Source organism: Prosopis cineraria, unplaced genomic scaffold (assembly GCF_029017545.1).
Source record: "Prosopis cineraria cultivar Desert tree isolate PC_DT_omini unplaced genomic scaffold, ASM2901754v1 PC319, whole genome shotgun sequence".
Taxonomy (NCBI): Eukaryota; Viridiplantae; Streptophyta; class Magnoliopsida; order Fabales; family Fabaceae; genus Prosopis; species Prosopis cineraria.
Genome location: NW_026555646.1, coordinates 44,151 through 55,290, shown reverse-complemented (window position 1 = coordinate 55,290; position 11,140 = coordinate 44,151). Strand labels below are relative to the sequence as shown.

Genomic DNA, 11,140 nt, shown 5'->3' with positions numbered 1-11,140 from the left:
AAGAGAATATATGCAAATGTTTATGTTGCAAAGTATATATTTTTGGGTCTAAAGTTAAAATGACAACCCAATGAGGAGAATTGAGGTTAAAAACATGACTAATCCAAGAAGCATAACTTGATCCATTGCCAAAAAAGAAGAGTACACAGCGCAAGCCTAACGTAGTCTTTAAGACTCGAGACGATTAAATGTATGAGATCATTGAAAGGATATAGTGTATCATGCCATGAATCTCGCGGGCCATGCTAGTGATATTTCATGAATGGGCTCTAGATTCTGTGGGTGTACGATCTCAACTAAATAATTATAAAAGCAGCAGAAGTTTGCAGAAAATAGGACATAAACAATCAATCATCAACATCCATTAATACTTCCACCATTTTTATTCTATATTTTTAAATAGTTTTTAGAATCATTTTTAGTTTTGTAATCTTTACAATTCTGTACTTTGAACATTATCAATCAAATGCTCATTTATTTTAGTCTCTTTGCATCTTCACATTTAAATAAACTATAGTAAGAGCTCAAAAATTCTTATTATCTTTTGAAACTCAGCGTCTCTGACACTCTTGATATTTTTTGTTGTTTGTAGAGAACAATATCATTAATAAAAGTTGATTTTTATCAAAATATCCTATATTTTATGACGTCGAATTTTTTTAAGAATATTTCATATGGGACAGAACGGGAGTATATGGTAGTATGTAGTATTTTTTTGTCTCAACTCTCAAGTCTTGATTAGCCAAAGGTTAAGTTAAAATATCGATATATAATAATAATAAAGTCCGTTCAACCAGATATTTGGGATCAAGCTAAGATAATTTCTTAACTGTCATTTTATTAAAGATGAATTTATTATTTAAAATTTGTAAGTTAAAAATTTTATATTTAGATTGTCCAAATTGAATTTAAACAGTTCAAATTTCATCATAGTGATAGGTATCATGGTCCAAAGCTGGACTGATGTCTCACTGTTAGTCACCCACCAAGGATTTCTAATAACGTCTGTTACAACGTTTGGTGTATTTTTTTTCCCCAACATCCTCTCATAATTAAGTCAAAATCACTGGATCGCTCATTATTTTTTTTTTCACTATTCTAAATCCATCCATCAAAGTTTTACAGCAAGTTTTTTGTCTTTTTCCATTTTTTAGATGCATACATCAGATTTACATCGATTAATTAGACACACACACTCTTCTTGAGAAAAAACGAAAAGTCCATAGCTTTCCAAGCCTTTTAAATTTTTAAACTGCAATTAAGTTGAGTTGCGTTTTAATGTCAAAATTCTGGAGGTTCTTCAGGGTGATGCAGGAGGTGATGAATTTTTCATCCATTTGAATATTCCATATACGTTCAAGACTGAAATCGAACGAACAATTTCATATCTAACTCTAAAATTACAAATAACTTTAACGCTAAATTGATTTTTACATTTTTATTTCTAATTCTAATAATTGCAAAAATATAATGAATATCGAAACATATATTTCTTTCATTATACTTGACTCTTCTCATCCTTATCAAGTTATATATTTTCTAAATTTTTCATGGCTTCATCATTAGATTTAACATGTTCACACATGTACTTCAATGTTTTTGGGTAAAATGAAGTGACAAATAAATTTAATCTAATCCCAAACCAAGGAAAGACCTGCAGGCGATCAACAATAATCTTGAAGTTCTTTTTTTTTCCACAAAAAAAAAGGAAAAAGAAAAATAAACTTGAAGGCCGTTGATCGCAAATAAGACATATTTATCAAATGCATCAGATAGAAGAAATCATAGGGGAGTTCGCAGATCTTAGATTGTAACGTTTCAGAAAAGGATTGTTTCATTTGACCTTTTGCTGGCCTGTTTGGCTGTTTTCTATTGGAAGACTTGGTAATATAGCACCAAAACTGTGTAATTAGTGAAGCCAAGTACAACGTAACCAACAGGCCAGCTAAATGGAGTGAATTAGTTTGTCTGTTATATATAAATAATGGGTGTTAATAGTTGTTTTAATTAGAATATCCTGTTAATATCATGACCAGTCATGAAATTTAGCCTATAAAGGCCAACGATATCCCTTTCTCAGCTTGAAGCATACAGAAAGAGAAACTACCCTTCTTGTTTCTATGGCTTCTTCTTCTTCTAATCCCTTCCTGTTTGCTTTTATTTCTGTTGTTTGCTTCTTCTTCTTCTTGATAGAGAACGAACCCTTTGTTTCTGCAATAACGAGGAAAGAAGCCAGTGAGCTTCTTCAACAAACTCAACATCATGTTCATCTCACCTCTTTCTTCCCTTCTTCATCTTGCACCTCTCCTCCTAAAGGTTCTTTCTCTTTCATCTCTCACTCTCTGTTATTAAAAAAATTGTTCTACAGCATTGTGACGCTCAGCACCAACTCTCTTTGAACCATAAATAACATTACTTTTTGTTCAATTAAGATAGTTAATATTTAATCAAATGATTATAACAAAGTAGAATGTCAATGCATGGTTAGAGTTCTAATTAACTAGATTGACAGTTAGATTCCAAAAACTAATTAGATCGATCCAAATACAACTTCTATATATGCTAGCACAGAAAATGTCATTTACATATCGTAACTCTCACGTCGGTGCTGTCCAAAGCCAACTAATGAAGGAGTAGTCTCAAATTTGTTTTCCTTGTATAGAATCTCTTCTTTGTAGCGTATTTTTTTCCTACTATTTGAACTGGACTGACATTGAGCTGATAGAATAATCCACGTGACTACTACATGAGTACATTCAAGTGATATGTGTATGTGTATAATACGATGAACAGGTGCAAGCAGGAAGGGATATTTGGAAGTAGTACACAAGCACGGCCCATGTTCAGAACCGAAGCAACAAACATCATCATCTTCATTTATTATACCGCACAGAGAAATCCTGATGCGAGACCAAGCGAGGGCTAGGTCAATCCACTCTAAGCTTTACAGGAGACACAACTATAATGAAGTAGCAAAAGTAGATGTTAGTTCAAATCGCAGGTTGGACCGGGTTCAGCTTCCGGCCAAGTCCGGCGTCCTTCTCGGGACCGGGAACTACTTTGTCACGGTGGGGCTGGGAAGCCCCAAGAGAGATCTGTCTCTGGACTTCGACACAGGCAGTGACCTAACTTGGACTCAGTGTGAGCCCTGTCTTGGTTCTTGCTATTCCCAGAAACAACCAGTCTTTGACCCTTCTCACTCTTCTTCTTACTCCGATGTCTCTTGCTCATCTTCTCAGTGCTCCCAGCTTCTCTCTGCCACTGGTACACACACACACTCTCACATTATCTTTCAAGCTAAGTTTATGAACATAGCTTCCTTCTCTTTTATTCATTGAATACATTCTCTTATATATGCATATGATCTCCAGGATTTTTTCCATTATGTAATACAACAACAAGGGCTTGCATGTACGGTCTTATCTATGCTGACGAATCCACCTCCATTGGCTTCTTCGCTAAGGAAAAACTAACCATATCTCCGACCGATGTCTTCGACGACTTCCTTTTTGGCTGCGGCCAGAACAACACAGGTCTCTTCGGCGGCACCGCTGGGTTGCTCGGTCTCGGTCGCGATCCGCTCTCCTTCGTCCAACAAACCGCGCATAAGTACCACAGAATCTTTTCCTATTGTCTTCCGTCGACTCCAAGTGCCGTCGGCTACCTCAACTTTGGCCCCAGTCATAGGTACTCCTACGGCGACGTCAAATACACTCCGTTCTCCTCCATCTTCAAGAACTCCTCCTTCTACGGCCTTGACTTCGTCGGAATATCTCTCGGTGGCGTCAATATCCCGATCTCTGCCTCCTCCGGCACGGTTATTGACTCTGGTAGTGAAGTCACCTGGCTCCCTCCGGCGGCGTACAGTTCCCTGAGAGACGAGTTTCAGAGACAGATGTGGAGGTACCCGAAGGCGGATCCGGTTGAAGTACTGGACACGTGCTACAATCTGCGTGGGTACGAAGTTGTTCACTTGCCGAAGGTTTCATTGACGTTTGGAGGTGGGGTGAACGTGACGTTGGACGCATCGGGGATTCTGTATGTTGTGAGCAAAGAACAGGCGTGTTTAGGGTTTGCTGCGAATAAAGTTGATGGCGATGAAGGTGATGATGTGGTTATTATTGGCAATACACAGCAGAAAACACTGGAGGTAGTGTACGATGTTGATGGTGAAAGGATTGGGTTTAGATCTCACGGCTGCAAATGATAGATTCTTAAATTTATTAGTGTTATTATGATGTCAACAAAAATCAATAAATCCAAGTAGCTTATAAGTTGATATATTATAAGCATGAGTAAGGTAAGGATATGCTTATATCTGTCTACTTATATATTTAAAGTGATCTAATTCATGAGTTTGCCAGGTAAAGCAAGAGACTTTTAGACGTTGGTTGTTAGGGCTTATATTGTCTTCCCCAGTTACAAGGCTATGGACTCTGTTGTTTTTACTATTGCTATATATTTGTTCGTCATGTTTCGCTATTTGGTATTACCATTTCCTCGTCATTCAGGGGGAGAAAGTTTTATTATAGTCACTTTTCTCATATTTAAGGCGTATTAAAATATTGTAAATAATTTTCAAAGAAATAAAAATAATTGCAATAGCCTAATAATGCATTTGGAGAAAGATTTTCTTTTTTTTTTTTTTCTTTTTGGGGGGGCGGGGGGGGGGGGGGAATGAGAGCCAGCGGCCCCTGTGCCGCAATGGGATGTATGTTCGAACCCAGAATGGGCTTTCAAGTTTGGACCTTCATTTATATTCTCCTCAGTAAAATTTCGACAGCCAATCGGGAATCAGGAGTTATTTACATCAACTGATAAGAGTACAGCAAAGGACAAATAAAAAAAAAAAAAAACCTATATCATTCATGAATTCTCTCTCATATTACATCACCTTCAACAGGCTTCAAATGATGGCGAAACTACCCCATCAGAAAAATCAAAAGCTTAAAGAGAAACTTCAATTTGATGTTTTATTAATTGTAATTGTTTCTTTCACGGAGGTCATTCTCTGTCCCAGGAAAGTGTCCAGTCCAACACAGACTTTTTCCCTGTATTTATCAATATGCTTGTGAGAAATCTACCTGTTTCTCCGATAAAAATGAGAGTCAAACATGCTTCTCTTGTGATTTGAATCATAGATGTTCTGAGGTTCAAATTAATTTCAGATCAGCCACCAAGCAAGAGAACCGAAGACAAAATTCACCTATGTGCGCTCTTGCTGGAGCTTACCAACAAGACAGTTTTCCATTGCTTCATCACAAAGCTCAAGGGTAATTTCTAAATTCCCTTCTTCATAATTTACATCAATAAATATATCATATATCTCTTTCTCTGCTACCAATCCTTTTGCTCTCATCTCATCAAAAAATTGCCTCGCCTCCACAAATTTCTTCCTCTTGAAGAACCCTTTTATAATGGCATTATAGGAAGAGGCTGTGAGATCAAATCCCTTTTCAATCATTCCTCTATGCAAAAACCATGCCTCTTTCATATTCCTAGCTTTACAATGCCCTCTTACCAAGATATTATATGTGTTACCATCGGCTGCCACTCCCTCGGCATGCATACTCCTGAAAACATTCGTGGCAGCGCGCATGTCATTTCTAATGCAGTACTGCTTCATAAGAGAATTGAATGTGGTAGCATTTGGTGTTATACCCTTATCTAACATCCATTGAATTAGTCTTTCACCATCTTCCAGCATTCCTGACAGGCAAAACCCATTCATTAGCACATTGAATGTAACAACTGTAGGCTGAAGTCCTTTATCGAGCATCTTGCGAAGCAGCTTGTGAGCCTTGGCCATTTCCCCAATCTTACAGTAAGCATCCATAAGAGTCGTGTATGTAACAGTATCGGGATAAATTTCAGCAAGTTCCATTTCTTCCATCAATTTTAACGCTTGTTCTATATTTCCTATCTTACAAAGGCCATTGATGAAAGCATTGTAAGTGCAAACATTTGGTTGTAGGCCCTTTGCAGATATCTCATGAAGAAGTTCATTTGCTACATCTACCTCTCCACGTTTACAAAGTCCATCAACCAGTGCAGTATAAGTGAAAATATTTGGAGTCAACCCTTTCTGAACCATCTGGTTGTGTAAAGAAAAGGCTTCTTTTATTTCCCCTGCCTTGCAATATCCATCAATGAGTTCTGTATAAGTAACCTCATCTACTTCCAACCCTTTACTAAGCATTTGACTGAAAAAATCTTGAGCTTCCGCCATTTTCCCATTTTGACAAAATCCATGAATCATAGCAGTATATGTCACAAAATCAGGTATTATTTTCTTACCTTGCATTTCATTAAAGAACTTGTATGCAGCTGAAATATTCCCAGACTTGCAGAAACCACTTATGATGGTTGTGTAGATCACATGATCAGGATATATCCCCTGGTTTCTCATTTCCCACAAGATTTTATCAGGTTCAACTACTTTACCAGTCTTACGAAGAAGAAGAATTACATCATTGTAAGTGTATTCATTTGGTTTGATTCCCTTTCTCTGCAACTCTTCTACAAGCTTTACAACCTTCTCTAGCTGTCCAATTTGACAATATCCACTAATTATAGTGCTATAACTTACAATATCAGGCATATGGCCCTTAAATTCCATTTGTATGAGTAAAAGGTGCGCTTCTTTGATCATACCCAACTGACACAGACAATGAAGAATGACATTATATGATGTGGTGTTCCAAGGAACACCTACTCCTGGATAGTCGTTAAATACCTTTAATGCCATCCTTATTCCATCAAAATTGTTTGACAGCCTAGCTAGAAACAAATTACAAGAATCTACAGAGACCAGAAGACCATAATTTAACAATTTATCAAAAAGTTGTCTGGCTTCTAAAAGCATCCCACCTTCAACTAAGACTTGGAAAAATATATCAAATACATGAGGGTCAGAACCCCAGTCCTTGTATGTATATATTAACCGCTCAGTAAAATTTGCAAAAGAATGGTCAACATCCAGATTGGGCTTTGCCCAGAAATCATGAACCAGGCTGTGTGCCATTTTTAAGTCCTTTGATGCCACAGCAATATGAACTACTATACAAAGGGCCTCCAGTGTTGGGTCTCTGCGCAGACGTGCCCAGTTAAAGAAATCTAAAACCAGTTCATAGTCATTCTTTATGTCCATAAGAACCCAAATTAGATGATCAGGCCTGAATTTGGATTCATAAGGTTTCAGAATGTGGCGAAGAGGCTCAGAACGGCGAAGCTTTATCGTTTTGGAGATTTGACGCACAAATTCAGAATCTTTAATAGCAGACTTCTTTGGGGAATAATCAGGAAAAGGTCTGGTATTGGTTGAACCTACAAGAGAGGCTCTCCCACTCAGATATCTTCGACATCCAGAATATGTTGGATCAAAACCCAAAAGCAGACGACAGTCACTAATTTTTAGATAATGGAGTGAAGAGGAGATTGTTGGTCTCTTCATGTGCAAGAGGAGCACCCATTTGAAAAATTGAGACTTTCTATACAACAGTTTGGCACCTCTCTCCCATGTACACAAGAATCACAACAAAGAGGCTCTTTCATGACAAATCACCTACAAGTAACAACTTTTCTTAGGCGGGTGGGAAGAGGTAGTATGGCCGTGTGGCACATATGTACAATCAGAAAGGCTTATTTCAGCTCCAAGGCATAGACATCACACGCAACCCAGCTATAATTAGATTGCAAAATGTTTTTAATTCTTGACAGTTGTATCGGGTAATGTCAAAACACTTGCCTATTGAGCATCTTACCATATCAAAATGACAAATACTTGCTTCATTTTAACCTAGAAGGAAAGAAGAGGAAAAGAAAATGTATCAGGCATTCTATCAAACACCTTCTAAACATTCCCAAATAACCAGTTAAACCTCCAAAAGATATTCCAGGAGAGAAAGAATTTACGCTCAAATCAAACTCAAACTGGCCCAGATGTTTACATTCACGAACAGTTCTAACACTCGGGTATTCCAAGAAAATAAAGCCATATATTGCAGCAAGCAATGACTATGTCTAAAGCAGAAAAATAAGGTTCCTTATTCCCAACGAACAACAATCAAACGAATATCAAAGAATGAAGGCAATGAGATATTCATGAAGAGAAAGAAGACAATTACGTTTCCTAGAATTGCCAAGCGAAAAGGAGATGAAATATCCAGCACTAACAAGCAATAATAGAAAGTCAAAGTGCAGATTTTCCGTCAGATAAGGGAGACGCTACGTTAATGGAGATATTTCCTTTCTAATCAATATCTTACATTTTTCTACATGGTTTGAGAAAGAGATGTGGGTGGGTGGGTGGGTGTGGGTAAGCGCTAAAGCAAAGAACTTGTTGCAGATGCTCCTCTGTTTTTATATCCCCGAACCAAAAATTAGAAGAAAATCAGAGACTTTGCAAAGATGGAGAAAGATGAGAAATAGGAAGAAAACGGAGAAACTTGACTATTTTGAACAGGGAAAAATCAGAGATCAACGGAAAGATAGGGAACAGAGAAACTTGAAGGACCAACCTATAAGATTGAGAAACCAACCCAGTATAACTTTGTCTTCAAGCCCCAGAATCTGTGACTCACAAATTGAAGGAAGACAGAACTGGTGAAGCTTTGAACAAGTGCCGGCGAGGTAGAGGTCGGTATAATCGACTTCGACTTCGAGTTCAGGCCACCTGAAATTGGGATTTTGGAGTGCGGAAGTCTGTGGGTAGATGGCTGGACGGGCATGGACGTCGGAGGCCGACGGTTAGGCGAGCGGCGGGCGAACTCGTGTCGTGAGGGGTGAAGCGCTGTGACGTTTAGGGATTGCGAGTGCGAGGTAGTCGCCATCCTAATTATCAAACACATTTTGTAACACTCTAATCTAATCTAATCTAATCTAATCGGAGGAGCTCTCGAAAAGTTTAAATTTTTTTTGGATTAACGAGCATTTTACACCTTTCAATGCTACACGAAAAGTATCATAAATCTTAAAATTTTAGAATATATAAAGCAAATTTTAATTTTTTAAATTCACTGTAAATTACTCTCCATTATTATCTTTTTATTAATAATATTACTGTTCACCATACTATTCATCATGAGGTCAAGTGTTGACATGACAATCTTCTATTGATATATCATTTATTAATTAATATCACTGTAAATTATTAAGTGAGTAGCGTCTTAAATCTTAAACTTAAAAATTTTAAACAAATTATTCTCACTGTTTATGTATAAAAAATTAATTATTATACAGATTAAATTAATCTCATCGTAATCTGCTATGGTGAACACATCGTTGGCTACAGTAGACTACCCATAATTTTGTTAAGTGACTTTTTTGCCCTTTTTTTGCAATATTTTTTAAATGATTGGTATCTTATGCTTTCATATGCTATGTAATTCTAATTTAATTTTATTTTAAATAATATTTATTTATTTAATAGTGAAAACTTGGGATCTCATTTAAAAAAAATTTAAGTATCAAAGAATTTTAATTAATAGGCTAATTTAGGTTTCAAATTCGTTGATGAAATTGTCGGTTTTTATATTCATTGTTACGTATTAGATGATTTTACAAATAATAAATGCAAAAGTCGGTAATTTCATCAATTAATTTGAAACCTTAATTAGCCTGTTAATTAAAATCCTTTCATACTTAAACTTCTTTTTAGATAGAATCTCAAGTTTTCACCATTAAATAAATAAATATTATTTAAAATAATATTACATCAGAGTTATAAAGTATATGAAAGCATGGAATATCAATCATTTGAAAAACTTTACGAAAAAAAGGGGGTAAAAAATGTCATTTAATAAAATTATGAATTACTCACCTTAGTCAACAATGAGTTCACTGCAGTGAACCATGCTGAAACTAATTTGATCCACATAATAGTCAATATTTTATACATAAACGGTAAAAGTAATTTGCTTAAAATTTTAAAATTCAGGATCCAAAACCCTACTCGCTCAATAGTTTAAGGTTTATGACGCTGATTAACAAATGACATATCTACAAAGGATTGTCCCGTCATTATTTGGTTGGCCCCATGGTGAATTGTATAGTGAATAATAATGACATTAACAAAAAGATAATAGAGGGATAATTTTTTATAAATTTAAAAGTTTAAAGTTCATTTTATATATTTTAAGAGTTTAAATTCTAAAGCATTTTTTGTGTAATACTTCAGGGTTTAAAATACTTATTAACCTGTTATTATTATTTTTTTGGAAAGAAAAACTAACCTAAGTCATGTTGGTTAGTTAAGGGTTTTTTTATTTTTAATTATGGTACACTACTTATTTAAATCTTATTTTTTTATTTAAATCACGTGATTAACAGGTTTAATCAGTATTTTAATTTTTTCATTATGTAATCTCTCTCATGGAAGTATGACTGGCTATTAAGTAGCATGTCTTTCAACTTGCATTGTATTTGTTCTTTTAGTATTTATATTTTAAAATGTTACTATTTCTCCTCTTAACCCTTGAAAACAACTCTTTTATTTGTTTATTCTGCTCGAGAAATTCTTAAATGAATCAAATACATCATGTTATTTTTTATCTGTCCAATTTGAATGCTCAAATCATTTAAATAAAATCTTATATAATATTATTTTAATTAATTTATTTTTATAATATAATGCATATATAATTTATTGCTTTTATTTTAATATCTCCCTCCTCTCTCAAATAATCTATTGTAGGTGTAAATAAAAGTAAATATGAAAATAGTAAACTTAAAAAATGCAAAATAAACTAAAATGTTAAATTATGAAGGCTAGGAACTTTATCAGTATAGCAAAAGCTTACTTTCGAGCAAGTTTGCCCGAGAGGTTAAGGGGGAAAACTTGAGATCTTTTCCACACAAGTGCGCGTGGGTTCGAACCCCACAGCTTGCAAGTTTTGAAAATTTTATCCAACAAATAAACTACTCCCTCCAGATATAAGCTATTCTTTAAAAAATTAAATGTTTAAAAATATTATGTATCTTTAGTCTTTTTGAGATATGATAATTATTTTTTTCTTAAAGTATCCTTATTAATAATGACTTTATATTTATTGCATGGTATTTAATAAGAATAAATATAAAAAAATAGAGTTAGTTTGAAAGTTTGTAATTATTTTATTGGGGATAAAATTCAATTAAAAAT

General features: G+C 35.1%; 2 protein-coding genes and 1 non-coding gene across 8 annotated transcripts; 2 read left to right on the top strand and 1 right to left on the bottom strand.

Annotated features, from left to right (window-relative positions):
- Positions 1 to 2,120: 2,120 nt before the first annotated feature.
- On the top strand, positions 2,121 to 4,410 carry LOC129296386 (aspartyl protease family protein At5g10770-like). Its single transcript, XM_054934992.1, has 3 exons — positions 2,121 to 2,316; positions 2,794 to 3,264; positions 3,372 to 4,410. Exons 1-3 carry the CDS (start codon positions 2,121 to 2,123, stop codon positions 4,205 to 4,207), a joined length of 1,503 nt encoding a protein of 500 aa, XP_054790967.1. The 3' UTR covers positions 4,208 to 4,410.
- Positions 4,411 to 4,716: 306 nt separating this feature from the next.
- Positions 4,717 to 8,821, bottom strand: LOC129296387 (pentatricopeptide repeat-containing protein At1g05670, mitochondrial-like). Of its 6 annotated transcripts, none has more exons than XM_054934997.1 (3): positions 8,520 to 8,821; positions 7,764 to 8,355; positions 4,717 to 7,564 (listed from the first exon to the last, which is right to left on the bottom strand). In XM_054934997.1, the coding sequence occupies exon 3, from the start codon at positions 7,451 to 7,453 to the stop codon at positions 5,207 to 5,209; it is 2,247 nt and encodes a 748-aa protein (XP_054790972.1). In that variant the 5' UTR covers positions 7,454 to 7,564; positions 7,764 to 8,355; positions 8,520 to 8,821; the 3' UTR covers positions 4,717 to 5,206. The 6 variants fall into 6 exon arrangements, with proteins under 6 accessions (XP_054790972.1, XP_054790971.1, XP_054790968.1 ...); XM_054934996.1 differs by having other exon boundaries at positions 7,764 to 7,798; XM_054934993.1 differs by having other exon boundaries at positions 4,717 to 8,355.
- A 1,984-nt stretch (positions 8,822 to 10,805) lies between these two features.
- Positions 10,806 to 10,888, top strand: TRNAS-UGA (transfer RNA serine (anticodon UGA)). The gene has a single exon. It is a non-coding gene; the product is annotated as a tRNA-Ser (tRNA).
- Positions 10,889 to 11,140: the final 252 nt, after the last annotated feature.